At 38.7% G+C, this 23,858-nt stretch overlaps 1 protein-coding gene across 1 annotated transcript in view; it reads right to left on the bottom strand.

The window, feature by feature from the left end:
• epha10 (EPH receptor A10) overlaps positions 1-23,858 on the bottom strand; it is a 208,475-nt gene that overhangs the window by 160,349 nt on the left and 24,268 nt on the right. The window contains exon 2 of the mRNA XM_030146536.1: positions 1,655-1,719. Within this exon, the coding sequence (XP_030002396.1) occupies positions 1,655-1,719 (65 nt within the window). The remainder of the gene's footprint in view (positions 1-1,654; positions 1,720-23,858) is intronic.

Below are 23,858 nucleotides of genomic sequence, written 5' to 3' on the forward strand. Positions count from 1 at the left end.
ATACACCAGTGACAAAGTTTACTTTCCATCAAAATCTAAAAATGTTTTATTCGATACATTGTTTATCCAGAGGAAAAAAATGAATGATTACAGCTCCATGTCAACACTTGAGACAGAAGAAAATTCAGAAACAAATGGGAATCTTTACTTTGCTCACACATACACAGACACACACATATACAGTAAACCAGAGTGTAAAGATGGATTATTTGCGATGGTAATGTGATAAACTGCACTACTGCTGAGGTGACTAAATCGAAGAAGCTGTAGCGGGTTCTCCTTCAGTTCTTTTGGGGATGGTGAGTCACACAAGTCCATTAATCTTAGATTCGGGTTTGCATGTGGTCCAACAGCCACCTTTAGCTGACGATGATTAAAAATACACTACAGTACACAATACGTACTACCTGTCACTTAATGATATATGCCAATTGCCAATGTATGCTATTTGTATTGTAGATGTGGGAGGTAATGTCCATGTACAAAAAGGTAACAGAAAGGTTAATTTTTTTTAGTTTTTTCCCCCCTCAAGGCTCCTGCATTTGCCTTGTAGTCATAAATTACAAACCAAATCAATTGATACAGAGTGGGTCCATTCTGTGGCAGCATATCTGTGTAGCTGGCCTGGACACTGCCATATTCTAGCTTGATTAACATCACTAATTAATGATAATAATGAGCTCCAGACTGGGAGAGGACTGAGAGTAAGGTGTGAAAAAGAAAGAGAAGGACAAGTAAAGAAATGAAGGGGGAAAAAAAGCCAGAGGAAAGAAAGAGATGCAAGATGAATAGCTGTCTGGGCTGCAAATATTCTTTCTGCAGGGTCGCACAAGAAAACTCATTAATGTTCATGAGGAAAGTACTGCCTGACTGGCCAGTGAATGCCTTTCACTGTGTCTTTTCACTGTGTTGTTGACTTCAGAAATCAGTATTTGAGAAAACAGACATGGCAGTAAGATAAATTATGAAGATTAACATCACTTTGTTACGTTGCCTCATCTGGTAGTTCAGCAAAAACACAAAATCTTGATGGAATGGAGTTATTTTTCAATCGTTCCCTTAGCCATCTATTTACATATAACCAAAAGTTGCACAAATGGGTAAAAGTCAGCAGCTTTATGGCAAATATGGCACTGCTTAACATGTACTGCAGTTATTACTATCACTTTAAAATAGCAGTGAAAATGAATTTCATGCTTATATAAATATGTTGGATAAACATAAACTATGATTTCTCAACATTACAGTTAACACCACATTTTATATTAAGAAGAAATTGTCTATTCATGCCAGATTATTGCACGGCATGTATTAGCAGAACTACTATATGGCATAATTCCACAAAGTAATGTTAATCTAAATAAGTTACTTTATTTCAATACTTTATTTCAATGTCTGCCTTATGCGACTTGGTTTCCAAAGCTAAACAAATTTTTTTAAACATTGAGGCATCACATGTCAATCTAGCAGCACTTGGCACATCAATCAATTCAGTTTCATACTCTGAGTACTTCATTAATCCAAAATATTAATGAGCTTTCATCAGCCGCGTCACAAAAATCTAATTTATATCTGGCCTGGTTATAATTTGTTACAGAGCACATGCAAAAATGAACAGATATAGTATTTTTTTAAATAAAGGTGGTAAACTTACTCCATTGGGGGGATATGATGTCCAGCCCAGCTCTGCCTGAGTCTCTTTAGAATTCAGCAGCACCACTGCAGAACAGAAAAAAAGGAGGGAAGAAAAGACACGTGTAAGGGTCTGATGTCAATTGAGGTCCCATAATAGAAGTTGTTTGCCTTTATTTCATCTTGTCAGTATTAATAAGTTTGTCAATGTTGAGTACAAGACAACATAACAAGATAAAGATTAACACAGAAAAAAAAGGCTGGACTTTAATTTACAACTTCTAACACTTCTAAACACTGTAAGTGCAACATGACATGTTGTATTTGGATAATGAAAGCAAGCTATTAACACAGAGGAAGGCTTGTCAAAATCTGGTGAGTGTGAACATATCCTTTGATAAGTGCATTAATACCATCTGCTGAGGACTTAAGCTGGACAAGGAGCTTTCCATCATCCTCTAGTTTCAGGAGTGTAAACACACCAGGGACCACAGACAAAACAGGACCACAGAGCTTTTAAAACACAACAAAGAACAGCCTCACACGCTTGTCAATGGCACATCAGAGAAAGCAACACTTAACACAAGGTCTGGCTGGTTTCAGAACCATGGACAGTGAAAAAGCCAGTTTCAGTCTGTTTTCAGTACCATGGACAGCTCCAGAAGAAATCGACCAAACTTCAGTGGAGAAAGAAAAGTCAGCAGAGATATAACAAATGTTTGTCTTAAGACATTGTTAGACTGTGGTGTTATTTTTTTTATTTTATGTTTTTGTGTAGTAGCACTGATAGCAATAGGCGCTGTTGGAAAACACTGTGTCAGAGCGCTTTGGGTTCCAGTGAAATCCCAAGTTGACATACAAAATCCATAGCTATAGTTCACTAGTCAAGGCTTTGAGCAGTCAGTGTGAGGATGGCTGTTGTTTCATGCTCAGTAGTATGCAGCAGGCATATGCGAAAGCTATCATCAGCACATTTATCTTAATCTATAATGTAATATCAACATCTGTAGTGACATATGGTGAGCTGCATTATCGCCTCATTTTTAAAGGATTTTGCTGATATTAAAGTTACCCAAGCTCTAAGCTGTCTGTTTAAAAAGACCCCCCCACCACCACCCCCACCAAACAAAAAAAAAAAAAAAGCGTACACATGCACACACATTGAGCTCATGGCGCACAACACCTTCAGCCTGGAGGCAATATAAGGTTTGACAACCAGACAAAGCCATTTTTCCACTCTGAACAGTGCCCTGTGCAGACTGCTATTTTATCCTTGAAAACTCTGACTTTAACACTTCAGTGTGCTACTTGGCTTTAACTTTTGTTTTCTACACTGTCTTTCATCCACTTCAGAAGCTTTGTAATGGCCATCAAAAATGACCTGTGTGAGCCAATGGAGAGGTGGCAACACACTCCTTGACAAGTAACTATTTCACATCATCTGAAGCAGATCTCTATTTCATACCGACTGTGACATGACACATATTTGACCTTCTCTGCAATAACAACCGGGCACATGGCCACACTCGTGAGCAAAAAGTAGCAACCTACGCAGGCTGATTCATGCAGTAGCCTTTGTTAAATGTTACCACTTGAGACCCAATAAGACAGACTCAAGCTCTGACAAGGAGGCTCTTGTACAAACATGTATTAAGGTGCCAAAAGGCAAGGAGGGATTTTCAAGTGTTTAGATTTCTTTTGATGAGAGTTTCACTGCAAAAGTTATACAGTTATCCACCATTAACCACTTTAAATGTAAGTAATATTTAAGATATTTTCACAGCTTTAGACCTTACTCATGACGACTGATGACTTTTTTTTTTACCTTTCTGAACATTAGTCAGTTCTTTACCATGACCTCAATTAATTACACTGTATGTTTTAATGACTTGTCTTCACTAGTACTTGTTGCTCCTTGTTGAAAGGAGTTCAGCTGTTTATAAAGAACTGCTTGGCCAAAATGTAAAGTGCTGCAAATGTTATCAATTTAAAATAGATGTAAATTGACTTTAGATGAATAAAATATGTTTTACTGCTCCTGCTTGTCTAAACTGGGGGTGTGCCAACCACCATCTATTGTCAGCATTACACTGAGCTCATACAATCTGAAATAGGGTTATACTTGCATGAAGAAGATGTAAAGATAAGATTTTCTACTAAAAATTTTGTTGTTTTTTTTTACAATAAATACGATTTTTGACAATAGATGTTTTAATGATCTGTTTTCTCCTGAGGTAACATGACCACAGGTAGAAAAAAATCCTGTAGTCTCCTGAGGCCATGCAAAGTGAGTACATCATCTTAAACTCTAGTTTACTTAAAAATGAGACACCAGTGCTTTGGCTAAAGTGCATTGAGGCCTTGCTAAACCATGAGAGATCCTTTACCAAATACTTAACTATTGTTTTTGGGTTAACACCGCCGGGTGCCCAAAGCATGGTTCTGTGGTTAGCTGATAACGTAGAAGCATTTGGAGAAGATTAGAGTGGAAGAGGGCAAGGGTGGTGGTGAGACACCGAGGAGGACTGAGGAGGGAGGCGAAGAGAGATGTGATGAGAGAAAATAATCAGCAGAGGAGGGTGAGGAGAAGACAGAAAAAAAGCCAACATGAAAGAGAGAAGAGTCAAGCTGGCAAGAGAGACAGAAGAGAGCAAAGGAAGAGAGAAAGAAGTACATGAAAAGCAAATAAATGAATACACCGGGTAATACACAGAGGGATCAGTGTGCCTTAGTGAGCAGTCACTCAGTCAGTCGGAGAGAGACTCAGAGGACAAAGTTGGCACTATGATCACACACTGAATACATAAGTCCTGTAATCACAGCCTAGTTAGACGGACTAATGGGCCTTAAGGGAGGAGATGGAGAGAGAAAATAGATGAATGAAAGGAAGCAAAGCTGCAAAAAGAAGGGTCACTTAAAGAGGAGGAGAGGGAAAAGTTAAAGAAAGAAACAAAAGCTACACTAATACACACTAAAGACACACTCATTTTCTGCTGACTAATAGCTTTTAATGCATCGGTTACTAAGCACCAATTTCAGTTGTTGGTGTTTAAATAATTACCTGTGATTATGAAGACAATGTGGATCTGTGAGCTACTTTTTTATCCTTATGACCTCGGACGCATAAGTAGAAACCAATTTTTTATCACCAATCACACAAAAACAACATGATCACTGCTTCGTGAAAGATTAAGGCTCTTTTGCTTTAGTCGCATTATTTGGAGAGAACAAGTAAGAACAACATGCTCTGCAAAGTCAGGTTAGAGTTTTCTGACACTCCAGTGATTGTTCCAGAGGTAAAAATAAGAAGGTAAAGGAGGATACATGTAATGAATTTTTTCCAGGGGTTTTAAAAGGTGTTGGATAAGATGGAGAAAAACTTAGAGGATGGTTCACAGTGCCCTATTCATGATGGCAGTCTTGATTCGAACTCTCATATCCAGTGAGCTCTTCTTCTGAATAAGAGGTATATAAAAGTTACGGCAATGATGCTGAAATTGATGTGAAACATCTTCTGTGTTTTCTCCAAAAAGCAGCAGCTTCCATTAATGTTTTCCTGTGGCGGGTTGAATTTTAAGAGGAGCAATGTTTGCAAATAAAATTAAATAAAAAGACTGGATACTGTGTGTTTTTTGGGTTTTTTTTTTCTGCTGAATGCATCGGTGTGTGTTTGTGCTTCTGTGCTGCTATTTTTTTGTGCTGAGGAAGATTTGTGGTTGCTTTATTCTTTGCTTTGCAGTGAGAAGTTTCATTAAAATCTAAGCATCTGTTTTTGCTTCCCTCTCTTACCTTCCCTACGCTTTCATCTTTCTCATCTTTGTGTGCTATATTAATTAAGTTGTACGGCATTGCTGACACACAAAGATGAGACATAGCGTTAAGGTACAAAAGCAGAAGTGAGGAAAGAGACAGCTACAGGAGCATGTTGGCACGCAACAGTCCTCAGGTAAATAAGCACAATGTGAGTCACACAACGCTAAGGAGGCGGCACGCATTGAAAAATGGCCTTCAAAGGTGTAAGCATGACAGCTTTTTTGTTCTACTCAGTAATAGACGTCAACATAAAAGATATGTCAGAAGTTATGTCACAATGTTTTCAAAGCATCTCGAAAGGATTTCCACAACATGGTTTGGAAACAAAAATGTGTGCAAATCTTAAACTGAATAAAGTCAGAAATCAGCGACTGTTTTACTTTAATGTAAGTGAATATTTATGTCTGACACAACAGTACACCACTGAAATAAAACCACCCAGATTATTTAGTGGTATGTAAACATAGTCAGTAGTAAGCAAAATGAATAGTTTTAATCAGAATCAAGGCTACTGTGTCAGATTTTAGATTATTTAATTGCACAAAAATAGTATTTGCTTGCTTAAGAGACATAAACTGGCAATATAAAAATACATCAAATGTGTAAAAACAGCAAAATGGTGAAAAGAGTCTAGCATGACACAACATTCCACGCAAAATGTTGAGTATAAAATGAATGCATTTTCTTTTTCTATCAGTACTGCAGTTACTGCTGAATTTCTCAATTATTTATGTACCAATTGAACACTGTCACGATTTTTACATAATGGAGCTATATTCAGCAAATCACAGTTGTTGTCTCGATCAAGTTGTATAAACATAGGTGGATGAAACTAACAAACTGTTGCTATCGGGCAGAAACCTCTTTTTTTGGTCACTCTTTTATTGGTCAGTCTTCACATTGGCCTGATAGTTTTAGAAATATCAAACCAATGAAAAGTGTTGAAACCAGCTTCACTAGATCTCTTAACTCCACTAATTTATTTAGAATACACATTGATTTTCCAGTTTCCTGAAAAATAATTGCTTTGGACATAAGAGGTTTCCACCCAACAGCGACAAAATACTATGTTGCTGTTTTCAGTCTTGGAAATTGAGATAACCTTTATCTTGTCTAGTGTCAAAATATTAACAAGGAAAATAAAAAAAATAAATAATTATAAATATTTGTATGACAGTATTACAGTTTAATATGAATGTCCTAATGCCAATACAGGTTGCCTATGTTTGCATAGTACCAGTGTTCTTTATGTCAATGTTTTCATGATATTGACGAGTCAAAATGTTCATTATAGAACCGATGAACTCAATGAACCAATGAAAAAAACTAAGTGTAATGCAACCACTATGGCAAACAGGTCTCAAATGCCATGTCACACACAAGTACAGTACATACATATATGCATACAGTGCATACATACTTACAGTAGATACATACATACATACATATATACATACTTACAGTGCATACAGTACATACATACTGTACCTACAGTACATACATGCAGGACATACAGTACATATATACAGGACATATAGTACATAAATACATACTTACATACTTACAGTACATACATACATACAGTACATACTTACAGTACATACTTACAGTACATACATACATACATAAAGTACATACTTACAATACATACATACAATACATATATAGGCTACATACATACATTATATACAGTACACACATACATACATTACATACAGTACATACATACATACCTATGTATTTACTAATCCTACTAGGACAGATAGTAATTGTAGTTTGTCCTAGGACAAACTACAATTACTATCTGTCCTAGTAGGATTAGTAATCCTACTGGATTTCAATCTCTACTGTGACACATACATACATACATACATACATACATACATACATACATACATACATACATACATACATACAGTACATACATATGTACATAAATAAACACAGTACATACATACATGCATACAGGACATACATACATACATACAGTACACACATACTGTACATACATACATACATACAGTACATACATACATACAGTACATACACACATAAATACACACAGTACATACATACATGCATACATACAGTACATATATACAGTACATACATGCATACAGTACATATATACAGGTGCTGACAGATTAAATCCTTCCCAGTGTGTGGGATCCATTTCATAATTCGATAATGTTCTATAGTTTCATGGCAGGATTAGCTTTAGCCTCATGCTGCTGTCCTCACTGCAACCAGAGGGTTATTTATCAGCCTGAGACACCACAGCAGACCTTAAGGCTCAGGAAGCTCAACCTGCCCAAAAAGAGAGCACTGAGACAGGGATAAGCACAAGCTCCAGAAGCTCCACTGGGACAGCCTTTGTCCAGGCATTAGCCTTATTGAGATACAGAAACTTTTAACAGCCTGTAACTAAAATGGAGGGAGTCAGAGTGTACTGGAACTGGCACTGGTTTTAACAAGTTCAATTTAAGACTTAAAAACTATTATGAATCTAGTTTAAGTGAAACTTGCCGATACTCCTGATGGTTGGTGGTGGATTTTTACAGCAGATCTACATTTTTCAAACTCCACGCACAATTTCTATATATCCTGTAATTCTTCCTCATTTGAGCATTTTCTTGCATGTGTTGCAGAGAACTTCAAAATCATTGCTTCAACAAGTTTCAACCAACACAAAATCTAACAAGTGAAAAGGTAAACAGAGCTTACCAATTCCCCCACCTGATACCAAAACATTTGCCCCTCCTGCTCACTGATACCCTGCCTCCCCAGGGATTTATTTTGAGTCTTAAATCTGATTTAAACAAAAAAAAAAAAAAAAAATTTCCTAAATTTGTAAAAAAAAAATAAATAAATAAATAAAATAAAAAAATCCCAAAATTTAAATTCAGCAATCAAACTGTGTACTGCACCTCTCCTAGTGGTAAAGAACGTGTGTCAAATTTGAAAAGAATCAGGTTAATAGGGTCTGAGAAATGGGAATGACAAAAATCTCAAATGGACAGACAAATGTACAGACGACCAGAAGGACGGACAGAATTCCTGGTATATCTATATACCCCCTCCTGCCCAGAGGGGAGGTATAATGATGTAGAGAAGGCCTAAATCTTAGATCATATCATCATTTTAGAATCTTTTCAAGTTTTTAAAAAGAACCAACAGAAACTGTAAAAGGGGGTAGATGGATGATCAGTGGCTGGTGCAAGACTCTGTTTACTCTAGACAGGCTTCCCTGGAGACTGGAACATGAATAATATTTCAGAATCATAACTTATTGAGTGAAACTTGTCATGAAATGAGTCAGTGACCTAAAAGCTGAGTATAAAATCAGCAACTCTTCTTGTAAGATATTCACCTCGATGAGATGTAGGCAAGTATTAGACCAGGGAGGAATTGAGGACACTTTAAAACATGTAGAACAGGCAAAAAAAATCATGTAGTTATTTGGAGGTGTGCCAGAGGGATTTTCAGGGAGTGCTCTGCTGATCCCTACACAGAGGGGGGACTGGTTCTTCACTTGCCCCCTGAACAGAAGTATGCAAGGCGAAGCACCCTTAAGACCGGCTGGGATTTACAGTCTTGCTGAAGGACACTAGCGCAGGGTGGGAACTACGGACCTGGAGGGCTTGAATCTGAGCACTTCTTATGAAAAATGATCTTCCTGTTTGCCATACCACCCTTCTGCTGAAAGACGCAGGAGGGAGGATAATATATGATATAGTCCAACAGAAGCAATACAGTAATACTGCTGCAGGACAGATAAAAAAGGATAAATGGATGGGGATATGAAGTGTCACATAAAAACACAAACAGGCTCATAAAAGATAAATGCGGTGTGTAAACGGACACGCACACAAATAAAGAATAAACACACACGCTACCTTTTGAGACAAATGGTGTCAGGGAACTCACTTTCTCCCTCACACAGACACACAGAGCCACAGAGTGGGCCCATAACAACACTTCCAACAGCAGAACACATTAACTTCAAATGGAGCTCCCCTTTTAACAGAGTCATTAAACTTTCAACTTCAGTAATGTGACATACTGTAAAGAGACTGGGCTGTCTGCTCTCTAAAGCCCACCGTGCAATTACCTACATGATGCATGACAATGGGGTGAACGGTTAAGAGCTATCACAGTGCAGCATGTGTCTTATCTGTGCAATGTGCCAAAATTCCTTTAAACCACAGGTCAATTAAAATTAAACAATGGCCACTACAGAGAATTATCCCTAATTTTAATTGCTTAAAAACAATGTTTTTTGACTAGTGTGTGAATGTCAACCCCCCCCCCCCCGAAGGGGAGGTAAGGGGTATTGTTTTTGGTTCGGTTTCTTTGTGTGTTTCTTTGTTAACACTCTAGCAGCAAAACTATTAGTTGAATTCATACCAAATTGGGTTTATAGATTGCCAGTGACCCAGAATAGATCTGATTACATTTTAGAAACAGTAGGCCAAAGTTCAAATTTTTAATGATTTTTTTTAAGATCTTTTCCCCCCATTTACTTATAATAGGCAAAATTCCAAATGTCAGTAGCAGCAAAACCATTAGTTGAATTCATACCAAATTGGTTTTGTAAATTGCCAGTGACCCAGAATACATGTCATTACATTTTGGGAACAGTAGGTCAAAGTTCACATTTTGTATTAATTTTTAATTTAATTTTATTTTTTTCCCATTTAGTTATAATGGGCGAAATTTCACACATCTGTAGCAGCAAAACTATTGGTTGAATTCAAATAAAATTCAGTTTATGAATTGCCAGTGACCCAGAATGGAGGTGGTTACATTTTGGGAGAAGTTGGTCAAAGTTCATATTTTTTATGAATTTTTATTTTTTATTTTTTTTTCCATTTACTTATAATGGGCAAAATAAAAACAGCAATTTTGTTTTAATTTTTACTTCAAACTTGGCACATATATATATATATATATATATATATATATATATATATATATATATATATATATATATATATATATATACACACATATACATATATACATATATATACACACATATACACATATACATATATATATACACACATATACACATATATACACACATATACATATATACATATATATATACACACATATACACATATATACACATATATATATATATATATATATATATATATATATATATAGAGAGAGAGAGAGAGAGAGAGAGAGAGAGAGAGAGAGAGAGAGAGAGGCAATTGATATGCTGACATCAGCACATACATAGACATGATGCAATCAACCGGTTCGATGCCAAAATAAGCTACAATAAGTGTGAGGGGCGGGGTTTGTTGTGCCTAGCACCACTTGTTTTTTTAGGTAGACTGGTACCATAGTTAAAGTGGCATTTGAAGGCAAAGAAAAAAACTCAAAGATTAAGATTACATCATTAGATTATCCTCACATCTTCACACTTTACCAGCTCTCTGCCTGCAGTGAAGACAAGTCTGGAACCATCAACCACTGTTCTGGATAATAGTTATTTGCCTAGTTTGTATTTCTTTAAACGACTCACACTTGTGTAATATAAAATCTTGTTGAAGTTGAACATTTGTTAGTGATGAGGTGAGTCATGGCACTAAACTGACTCAGCCCTGGTAAAAGAAAAAGCGATACACACCCAAAGAATTATGCATTTCTTGAAACTTTTTCAGTGTGTAGTTTCAGCTCTGAGGTTATTGTTGATGTTTTTCTCTGGTAAAGCGACGGGGACTTTGAGAACTGTGACACACCAATAAATATTCACCCCATTATTCCAGCAGAACACATCCTGTGAGCCAGGCTGGTTTAAGATTAATGTTGTACATTCTGGAGAAAATGCTTGGACATTCCCTGAGATTAAAGCTGCAGGACCTGAAATCATTTGGGAGGATGACTCACACCTTCATTCTGCAGGTCTCTCCTTTTAGTCCAGTAAAAAACAAAGTAGACCAATAGAATACAATGAATATAATCTGCAACTGGTTAATCACCTATTTAATCCTCCTGCCTGTCCTAAAATATGTGATTAGACAAAAACCTGTAGAGTAGATTATCTACACCTTGGAAAATTACGGTAGATGCAGAAGTCTCATGTCATCTCAAAACACTTGAATTATGATGAGTATTTTTGGCCCTGTGATGCTAAAAAAAACATCCAAGCGCTTCAACTTTCATACGTAAAATGTACTTAATTATGAAAAACACTTGAATATCATCCAATACTAGTAATGATAAATTTACAACAAAAATTTCCATGATATTAAGAAAATAAATCTTAAGAACTGTAACCAACACCTTGATTTGAATGACATGACAACTCCAGACTTATGACATAATAGAAATAGTTAGAATATCACTTGGTATTGGATTTATTTTTTCTACTCACAATGGCCATCGCAGAAATGAAATGGGGTTATATACTCGGAATTCCTATTTTTATGTCACAACCTGAACATTTTATGCAGCTGATGCAGGCAGACTAGACAGAGATGACTGAAATAATAGAGCCAAGTACAGAAGCCAATCAGGGTTTCATGAAAAATGAAACATAAAAAGACATAAAACATGAAGAAAGCGTATCGCTCTCATGCCATCCTCACACTGTAATTCTCACTTTTACTCCCTTAACTCCCCCCATCCCTCCCTCCCATTTCTCTACCTCTCTTGCAGTGCCAGTCCTGAATCTGAATGACCACCTGTTGAAAGACAAATCGCTTCCAGGGGGGAATAAAGCGAGTGTGTATGCATGTTTGTGTGTGCTTGAGGGAATGAGAGGGAGAGAAAGAAAAGAGTCATTGAGTGAGTCAGAGAGACAGTGAAAGCAAAGAGTGCATGTTTAAGACGAAGAAGAAGAAGAAAAAAAAAAAAAAACATGAGGAGGAGGAGACGGCAAAGGCAGGCGAAGAACAAGGATGGACTGTAAAAGAAAAGAACAAAATGAGCATGACAGGTTGAGGTACCTAAGGATGAAAAAGAGGTGCAATTAAAGATATACCTGCTGCTTTTGAATAAATACAATTCTGAATAATACACATCTGCTAGGCTTCCCCTTGTATGCTTACAAGCTCTAAGGCATATATTTGTCAGGGTTTTTTTTTTTTCTTTTCTAGACATTGAAAAGGAATGAGGATGAATATAAAGAACTAAAGGAAGAAACATGCCAATAGAATAAAAGCAAGAGGCTGAGTAAAAGACAGAGAGAGAAATAGGGAGACCAGAGGCCAAAGGAACTTCTTTTCATTTGTAGGGTCTTGTAAAAGGTTGTAATTGGTTGTCTGGATTGATATAGTGAGGGCGGTGAGAGCGCTGTCAGGCCTTATTGTTACAACAGAGCAGCTCCAAGGTGCAGACCTGAGAACAGTGCACTGACGGCAACTGGGCCAAAGAGAAAGAAAGTCAAACTTCTGCTGAGCTGACCAAAGAAATATACACCGCAACGCACTGGACATGTGAGGATTGCACCTGAAGCAAGAAGAAAATAATGTTACAATGGAATGTGGAAGACACACTTTAACATTACATTACTCATTTATCATCTACAAGAACAGAGTTTATAGCAGGGTTGAATTCTCACAGCCTGCATTTATTGCTTTATATCACGTCAAGAATGAAACATGACCAGGGCGGATGATGACCAATTTAAGAACACGGCTGGTGTGACTTGGCAATAATCCCCTCAATCAAATGAATATCCAAAACAGCTTCTCCTGTTCCGTGACGGCCGGCTAAAGTTCATGAAACCCACTTCGGCTCTGCTTTTAAGCGAAGGAATGAGCCGTTTAAAGGACCGAGCGGACCATGCGAGACGAACTATTTAAAGGGTGGACAGAGTGGTAAGCTGAGGGACAAATGCAGAAACCACTTCAGGAACAGTCACAGCACTAAGAGCTGAGTGCTGGAAATAAAGAGCTGGAATATTCCAGGGCCAAAGTCAGCAAGCGAAACACTGACGCACCAAAAACTCCTACAGACTCCTACAAAAGAGAAAAGATTAAAAGAACTGCAACAAGATGGATGAGGATGACTAAGGAGATCTAAAACCGTCAAATATAGGCAAGAGCTGTATGCGTCATGCAGGAATAGCACTCTGTGTTTGGGTTCATGACCCAGCCAGCAATACTGCCTCTGCCACCTTCCTACGGTCATCCTCTGCATAGTTCCATGAGTCAGCTTGGCTGCATTTACATCAACACTAGGTCTAACTCATGCTTTTTGGCTCTACCGATAAATTTGGAGCTGCATGGTGAAAAAGTGGACATTAGTGCTGCAACAACCCTGTAAGTTGCTTTGGAAAAAAGCGTCTGCCAAATGCATAAACATAAACAACGAATCGACTAAATCGATTCAAATCGAGTCTTAAAAGAGTTGGCAACAAATTCGGCAGTCAATTCGTTGGGTCTTGACCACTTAAAGGAAAACACAGAGAAGCATGGCTGAGGCTTTGGATGTCAGCAGCCCCGTTTGGCTGAAACGTAGCGCGCCATTTATGTAACAAAACTTGAATATGGAGAAAAAAATGGCCAAAATCCTATGGCGCAACACATTTTGAGCAAACAGGGCTGCCATGGCCACCGGGATCATAATGTAAACCTAGCTTAAGATAGCCTATTGTCGTGATTACTTTAGCTCACTAGCTAGTTAGACACTATTGTCGTAATTACAATTTTTTCATCCATCTCTGTCTGAGGATATAGGCTAGAAGTTGTGAAAATTTCGTGCAAGCTCCGGAGTAAGAGAGAGGCATAGAAGCCAAGAGTCGGACGTCCAAAGTTTAATTACATTTTTGGTTTCACGCCGGTTATGGTAGTTGCAGCACTTATGGAACACATCCCCACATATATACATTTTATTGTGATTTGTAATAAATGAAAATCACCTTGAGTCTAATTTCTTGGCTATCAGTTCAAAAATAAAAACCTTTTTGCTATAAAGGAACCCGTGGCCTTTTTTGTGCCACAAAGCTGCAACATACCGGAAATCTAAAGTTAAACAACATACTTCGAACGTCCGACCCGCCTTCTGTGCCTCTGTTATACTCTCTGTTGTCATGTTTTGGGTTTTTTTGCAGCAGCGTTGAGAAGTCACCGCTGCTGAATATATATAGAGGAAACCCTCCACATGGGTTCTGCTTGCATTCACTCTGCTTCCTGAGTGTTTGCGTTCTTCACATAGGCTACATGTATTCGTTCGGTACACCTCTGTCTTGTATCGAAGGCCCCGAAATGAAACGGTTCGGTACAAACAATTGCACTGTTACACCTCTATTACACAGAGATAGATGCAGAAAATGTGGACAGACTGCACACAACAGAAAATGTTATATTACATTCATACATGCAGCCTTTTGTAATTAAAGCACAGACCAACATTTCATTTGCAACTGCAGTTGAATTAATTGTGTACCACTATATTAATATAAATAAGGAGAGGAGAAATATTGACTTCAACATGTCAGCATCATATGTTATGATTAATTCATCATAAAAAAGCACAGTAATGAAGTGATGTGTGCAGAGTATAGCAATAATCGTATTCAATTCAGCAGTGCTCTAACGAGGCTTCAGCAGGTTTGGCTAAAGGCCTCTGGTTGCACATGATAACACAAAGAATAAACACAGTACTCCTTGTAATGACTCATTTTTCTAAAGCTGCAGAATATGGCACTTTTGAAAACAACAAGCGGGGCTCGCATGCCACTTATTGGCAAGCTCTCGTTAAAGCCGGGTCAGTCACCAACAGCCGAGCCTCGACAATAAAAACACTTACATGACAAACATTTTTATACTAATAAAAGCCAAGGCTAATTCAGAAAACCACTTGAGAAACAAAAAAAAAAGCTTGAATGCATCTCTAAAACAGAAAATGAAGATGTAACAGACTCCCAGATAACACGGTGCTGCTTTAAAAGTGCATGAACAAGTTTTAAATCTTATGCAACTAAACATACATATGGTACTGTACACAGTGTTCTAATTAAGGAACTGCAGTAGGATACAATTTTGCCATGTTAAAGTCATCTGTGGTGAAATTTCATATGTGTGCTGTTCAGTGAGGCAGTCTAAATCAGCTTGCGTAATGCGTTATCTCAGCGATTACATGGTCATACATGATGCAGAAGGGCAGAGTACGCAGAGTGACCCTATAGATTGTTCAGGCATACCTAAAGAGGGAAACGGGGTGAACAGGAGGTAACATTGCTTTATAGCCTTAGCCAAATTAAAAATAGAGTACATTTGCATGGGAATTTCTTAAGGCTCAGGAAAACTCGAGTGAAAATGTCACTGAAGAATGATTTAATTGAGATCAAATATTTCCCAAACAGTTGCAACGACAGCTGCACACACAAACATGTCATTTTAGTGTTTCAAATGTCCTAAAAACACTAGTGTATGAAGTCATAGTGATGTGTGGAACTTGCAAACGCAACCATTTTACATTTAAATTTACAGGTTAGCGTGGCATAATGTTAATGTGGGCATGTTTTGTGTACATGCACCTGCATCAGCACATGCCATGCACGAATGGGCACAGATACTTAAATTTATGGAACGTACCATATGGACATGACTTTTTAGCCGCAGCTTGCACTCTGAGGCTCGGTTTAAATTCTGAGGGAGCCTTACTTGCAGCTTTTCTGAGGACTCTTAAATAATACAAGTCTGTATCTTTGCACTGTGCCACTACTTTCTCCATCTTCTCCCTTAGTCTCTCCTCAGTCCAGCCAGCCAGGCAGCCAGCAGACTGCATTATTTAAGCAGACACTCATTCGGGCCACTATGTTGAATTGAGCCTGCTGGGGCCTTACAGTTTGATGTCAGAGCGACAGAGAGCAAAAGAAAACATGAAGTGAGGGAGAAAGTGTAGGGATTGAAGCACGCGTGACAAAGACAGCCCAGAGTTTTCGGTATCACGCCTTATCATCTTCATCCTCGACAACAGCCTCGTCGGTTTTGCACCCTCACCTACATGCTTATCCACTTCCATCTCACCTGCTCACTCAACCCCCTTTCCTCTAATTTCCTCCATTTAGCTGCTCACCTGCCTTCACTTCTTCTTCCTCAGCATCTCTCGTTCCCGTTTCCTGTCCTTGCTCCCTACATTTCTGCCTCTCTCTTATTCATAAGTAAAGCAGAAGAAGTGGGGAGGCATGGCCGTTACATAAGTGCAGAGGAGCTCCAAGGTTTTGTGCTGACTTTGTTTTCCCTCTGGTTCAATTTGAGAACCACTTTAGATTAAATTAGGTCGTCTTCTTCTACATTCACCTCTCCTCGTCTCTTTCATTCTCCCTCTCCCTACTTTGCCGTATTCTGCCCTCTCTTTCTTTTATTCTCTGCTTGAAGAATGAGAAGTACCTGCAGCAGTGCTGGTGTAAACAGTGCTGACGGAGGGTCAACATGTACGTACAGGCATAAACACGGAGGAAACACTCTGACACCGATGCAATTATTGATGCATACAGCACAATCCATCTTCTATCTTAAACATCTTGTTTACATCACATCATTTTTCTGTCAAATAGCAGTATCCAGAAAACTGCAGACATGAAAGAACACACCGCACACACACACACAGTTGCAGACACGATACAGCTTGTTTTTGTTTTTTTTTTATTCCCTTTTTCTCCATTATGCACTACACAATAGACATCCTGCTGTGCAAAGGTAAGCAAAACACACCACCCAGTCAGATATGCAGACAATTACATTGTTTTTACAGAAAATAAGACACCCCCCCCCACACCAAAAAAAAAAACAAAAAGAGTTTTAGAGAAGGATGAATGCGATGAAAAATGTATGGAGCAGAGACCTCAGAATAAACCCAAAATAAAAGCAGTTACTTGCATGTTTACTTGCAATCCCACCTTCCATAATGGTGCATCTAACACAATCAGAGCATTACTTTTTTTCATTAAACATGAAGTAAGCTTGGTTTGGGTTTCAAAACCCTCAAAGGCAAAAAAAAATGTTCATCAGATGACAAAGGTGCTGGTTGGCCAGTGCTTACAAGTGTTATACATATATACATAGGTTCATGTAAAGTTATATAACATAAGATCCCTAGAAAGGCACCAGAAGGAAATTGAAAAGTGAATGTATTTTAATGTATTTTGAAGTAGAATTGGTAGTGACAAATATTCCTTTTAAGTATATTATGTACATTCCTTCTGAGAAACACCTGCTCTCTCATTAATTCAGATATTTTCACAGTTTGACCCAGATCTATGCCTTGAAAACTACAGTCAACTAGCATTTTGACTTATTTTTTCTTTTTTTTGTGATCCAAATTTGGTAAAGTTTCTGTACTTCTATTCTGGAAGCATTTTTGTTGAGAAGTGTAAACTGTGACAGTGAACAGGTCCCAGATCCAGTTTTTGGTGCAGCCGAGGTGGGAATCAGAGTAGCTGACAATACGTTACTGTCCCAGCATGTTGTCCACGTGCCCATAATGCAAGACAACTACTCACAACACATCAAGGTGAGTGAAGAAGACAAAACACCACTTATTTGGTACAAAGCAGGATCACAGAATTTGATAACTGAAATGACTAAGGATGTATGACAACAATCTGTCTGGTTAACTGTTAATTATAATGTAATAATTAACCAAACTAGAAGCACTCTGAGAGCGCAGACCTCCGCCAAGGCTGATCAGTGCCCCCCCCCCCGTGGGCCCCCCCACCCCCGATCACCACCAAAATGTAATAATTTCTTCCTTATCCCATTTCCAGCAAACCCTGAAAATTTCATCCAAATCTGTCCATAACTTTTTGAGTTATGTCGCACACTAACGATCAGTGGCCCCCCCCTCGTGGGCCCCCCCACCCCCGATCACCACCAAAATTTTATCATTTCTTCCTCATCCCATTTCCAACAAACCCTGAAAATTTCATCCAAATCTGCCCATAACTTTTTGAGTTATGTCGCACACTATCGATCAGTGGCCCCCCCTCGTGGGCCCCCCCACCCCCGATCACCACCAAAATTTTATCATTTCTTCCTCATCCCATTTCCAACAAACCCTGAAAATTTCATCCAAATCTGTCCATAACTTTTTGAGTTATGTTGCACACTAACGATCAGTGGCCCCCCTCGTGGGCCCCCCCACCCCCAATCACCACCAAAATTTAATCATTTCTTCCTCATCCCATTTCCAACAAACCCTGAAAATTTCATCCAAATCTGTCCATAACTTTTTGAGTTATGTTGCACACTAACGGACAGACAAACAAACAAACAGACAGACAGACAAACAAACAAACCCTGGCAAAAACATAACCTCCTTGGCGGAGGTAATCATGCAGATCAATGATAGCAATAAGTTCCCTGACATCATCAAATATTCTCCTAATGCTTCTGACACTTATTCTTATGGTTCAGCAGGCAGGATTTTATAACCGTGATGGGAGAGATTAGTTAGTTACATGTTCAGTGAATTTGTTTTTGATGATATAAAGAGCAACAGACATATAAAAATGCATTTGTGTTTTGTCAATAGTTCAGCTTCACAGCAGACTGTAGAACTATAAATGGACCTCACCTGTTGCAAAACTTCAGGTTTTTTGGTTAATTTGGTTAATGTTACAACTTATCAGGTGGTATCATAATTTGCCACAGATAAGAGGTTAAAGATCATCACAGAGGTTTGTCTGATTGTTATGGAATCAACTGTTTTCACAAAATAGTTACTCATGAGATTGAGCTACTTCAAACAGATCAGACTCTGGTCTCCCTTCAAATACCTCAAGGCCATGACATGATTACACCTAAACATTTTACAAAAAAGTCCACAGATTTTTCACATATTGCCTTTAACAGTGGCTCTAACTTGTATGTCCAACTACTGAATCTGATGAGTCAAACAGGCAGAGGAATTCAAAATAGTGTACCAACAGGTTTTAATAACAACAGTGACTGAAGTGAATTTGGCACCAGTGTGATACAATTTATGGCATGTGGATTTGTGTATTAAAATTCTGTTCCATTCCTATAATACAGAGCATAGTTTTGTGTTTCTAATAAATATTCCGTTATTCTTTAGACACAAGCAAGAAAGACAACTGAGGTGAAACAAAACATAAAAAATATTCTGCCTCCAGTTAGTATTCTTTTTTTTTAAATTTATTTTCACCGTTGATGGATATAAAGGGAAAATAATATTCAGTTTAGTCTAGCGGTATAAAATATTCACTGATGAAACTGGAAAAATAAAAATAACTATACCCGATTAAATATGCACAAAACAAGCTGAACATTCGGGGTGTGTACTAGGATGGTAAAGCTGGCTGTGGTGATTATTCTTGTGTGCACTGTGTGCCTTCACTCTGAAACATCCGTGACTGACAGTTTTTCCTGGGAGAAACCATAGGTACATATTTGCATGCTTCCATTCAGTACACACACTATACGTGTACCTTGCTCTAAAACTCATAACCTCACTAACTTCTACTCTACCCTCGCTTCATGTTAAAAAGAATTTGTATGAAAACATTTCAGTGTGAACACAGCCTCTGGGCTGCCTTCCATCCTCTAATAGTTTCACATGAATTCATTTGAAATAACCTCTATCTTACATCCGTGACAGCAGTGCAATGTTTTGAAAATGCTGCAGTTAAACTGGGTTAATACATATGCATTAGCCATCTGCTGAGCAAGTCGGCGAGAGAGGAATATTTCCCATTCAAGAATGAGACGATAACCTCATCTTTAAGCCCACTTAATTTAACTCTTAAGCCTATTTTTAGAGATACACTGATGCCACATTTGTGAAAACACCAAAACACACGCATGAATATATGTCCCTTCATTCTATGACACTTAAATTGAGGACGGATAATGCACAGCTTTAATGTGGTGGCATTTCAATTGGACAGGATTATTTCATCCAAATCGCACAAACATCCCCAGGACTATTTCTTTATAGTATTCAACTAAAATCAACCTGTTGATTGTTCTGCTGTTTTTTTATTACTTTGAACTAAATAATTAAGTTTCATTCAATTCAAAGTCTAAAAGCTAAATATATCTTTCCTGAATTTTTGCAGATACAGGCACCTAAACTGAAACCTACAGGATAAAGGACACTAATGGCTGTTTTTTCTGATTTGGGTGATCTAATCCTTTAATCTTTATCACAGTGCCGGACAATCCTTTTACAGTATGGGTAATACATTTATATGTTACGCAGCTTTAACATAGATCCACATATCACCATGTCTGTCTCAGCACAACAAAGATAGCTTGTTTTTTTCTGCTGAAGAACAGAGGCTTTTAAGTTGAGTGTTTTAATTCAACCACAAAGTCCACAAAAAAGTCTGTACCACTGTGCCCGCAAGGCACAAATCTGTCTGCTCTCAGCACTTTGTCTATTGTTACCTCGCCAAAAGCCACATCATGTGTCTCATAGCTGCCCTCAGGCATACAACACGTCTCTCTGTCTTTTTTTTTTCTCTGTCTTTTTTTTTTTTATCTTGAGCGACATCACCACCTTACTTCACCCACCATCAGTTTATCTTTACTTTCACTTCCTATCAGCCAAGTCATGTCAGACCCGCGACTGTAGACCGGCCCAATCCTTCCCTACCTTGGCTCCCTGTAGGCCCAGGGCCCATTATGCTTTGCATTGATCCCTGCTGCGTCGATGAACGATAGGAGCAACAGATGCAGAAGAGATAGAGAGGAAACTGAATGGACAGACAAGAGATGAAATGAGGTGAGTGATAGATTAAGTATGGCGGACGGTGAGGGCCAAAGTAGCAAAAATCTAAGAGAGGTAAAGAGCTAGGGAGAAGATGATGGAAAGAGGGAATGAATTGAGGAACCATTCATCAATAGCCAGCAGCTCGACCTTGGGGATCGATGGGGCCGACAGCCAATCAGTCAATGGGTTCTATAACTAGCCCTGCTAGGCAGGGACAGAGAGGGGAGAAAGGAGAAGAAAAGATGGCTCCGTCATAGCAGTCAATAGGCCAGAAAAAACAGAACGGCTGTCCGCTCTGAGACAAGTTTGTGAATAAATGGCACAAAACAATGAAAAAGGAGTGAAGGTTAATGGGGCTGGGAAGAGAACATGGTTTTAGATCAAACGGGCAGATGAAGGATGAGCTAGCATCTAGTAAACAGAAGATAAGATTCAGTGATAAGTTTGTGTTCATTCATTTAGAAAGTGTCCATTGAAGGGAAATAACAGGATCAGTCAACTCAGCAATCTCCATTTCCATAAGAAAACACCAAAGCCAAGAAGTCTTCTAGCTGTACTCTGATGCACTTTTGTCTTTATGTCGCAGAAAGCCTAAGGGCACCAAGGTTAGTAATGCTACTGTTAACGTGTTCTTTTGTTGAAAGCTCCAAGAATAAGTCAGGATTTGTCTCAGTCTTATTTTTATGAATTTAATTTGACTTGATCTGATCACAAACAAAGCATTACTTGGCACTGAGGATCCACACCAAGGAGGAAGTGGATCCAGACATTCCAACACACATCACTTTTATAATCCTTGTAAACTGATCCCCAAACTATGGGCTGACCCCTTGTGGGCTAGGTGGGTTGGGTCACCTAAAATGGACTGGTGTCATCTAACTCTAAAGTCAAGCAGATGTGATACCTCAACTCAGTGTAAAACCCTTTACTGACAGTGTGTTTACATCTCATCTCCTGTGACTGACAATCCTATGTGGGAATGTGTATTTAAAAGTGTGTTGAAGGGAAAATCTAAGTCCTGTGTTCATAAATCTGTCAGCTTTGTATGCTGACCAAGATGTTACAACCAACCCATACTATCCTAAAAACTTCCCAATGCCGCACTTCCACTATGTGGTACCAGCTCAGCTTGACTTGACTCGGCCTTTTTGCATTTCCATTATGAAACGGGCCTGGAATCTGGTACCTGGTTCTAGTTTTTTGGTATCACCTCCGCCGAGGTTCCAAGACTGGGGACTAGATACTAAAACGTGATGTGTAAACACTGCAGACCACTGATTGGTCAGAGAGTTGTTTCTGTGACCCGCCGTTTTACCAAAAACAGATGCAGAAGTTTAAAGTAAATATAGCGGTAGGTTAAACCACATGATGACAGCCCACAAAACTACGCCATGGTCGGCCGAGGAGATTCCGTCTTTGGTGTCCGATGTAAAAATTCAGCATGAGTTTGAGGAGACAACACGCAACGAGCGAGTTTATCAGCAACTCTCTGAGCACATGACACAGAAGTAAGGCGCCGCATCGCTATGACGTCCAGGTACTGTAAAGTCAGTAGTATCCTGTAATGGAAACGGTCTCCAGGAATAGTAACTGGTACCCGAGTTGAGTTGAGCCAGTTCCATGTAGTGGAAACGTGGCATATGTGAAACAAAGGAATCCTATCTTAAAACATTAACTACTGAATAACATGTGATTAAACTCAAGACTTCAACTGTCTAAATTAAAAGAATATTTCACTACTTTCCATGTGTTGATTTTGGCTGTTCAACCATAAAAGGAACAGAAAAAACCCCCACATATATTTAGTAAAACTGCCAAAAAGTGTCTATGAGGAACACTGTGTGTGCGCTTTGAGCTAAATGGCACACTCCCTCTGAAGAGGTTTTTAGGTTTCTATAGTAGATAGTGGCATAGAGTTCATTTCAGACAACCCATTAATGACTTGGATGTGCAGCTGGTGATATTAGATTCATATCAGATGGGAGCTCATCAGCAGAATCGAGCCGGCTGTTCCACAAGAGACCTGCTGCACTCGTTCTAATACAAAGACACAACGAAAAAGTCCAATGCTCAACAGAGAGACAAAAAGGAAGTAGCACAATATGTTGAATTAGGGTGAGGTTAAGCGATCCATTCTTAATAAGCACGCTCACACACAAACACAAAATCGCACACATTCACACAAGGCCTCCCTGGGAAATTGTGGTTATTAATTATCAAGCCAAGGTGATAAATAAATAATGCGGAGTGGAGCAGTGGCAGTGGGCTGCGAGTGGTTGGAATGCCAGATTGTGCCAAACCACAGCAGCAGCAGTAGGTCAGTAATTAATGAAATCAAAGAGCTGCTCTAATGAGAGACAAAGAGCCCTTCCCTTCATGATGACTGTGTCCCTCGGGTAAACAAGAGCAGGACAGAATGGAAAAAGCAGCCAAGTACTCTACCTTTGAGTGCATCTACCAGCGCTCAAACATGTCAATATAAAATTCAGGGAGATACCTCACAAAAAATGCACGCAGAGGGACGGACAAATGCAGTTTAGTCACAACCACAAAAATTAACTAAATGGTTCCAGTCCAGTGAGAGGACTCAGCCAGCTTATGCTCCTCATTTGTACCACTGGATGTTAAGTACCACAACCCAGTCTTCCTCATCCCCCTCCTCATCCTCATCCTCCCACTAGCCATTATCCCATTTCATTTTTTCACAG

The sequence above is a fragment of the Sphaeramia orbicularis genome, chromosome 11 (assembly GCF_902148855.1).
Source record: "Sphaeramia orbicularis chromosome 11, fSphaOr1.1, whole genome shotgun sequence".
NCBI lineage: Eukaryota > Metazoa > Chordata > Actinopteri > Kurtiformes > Apogonidae > Sphaeramia > Sphaeramia orbicularis.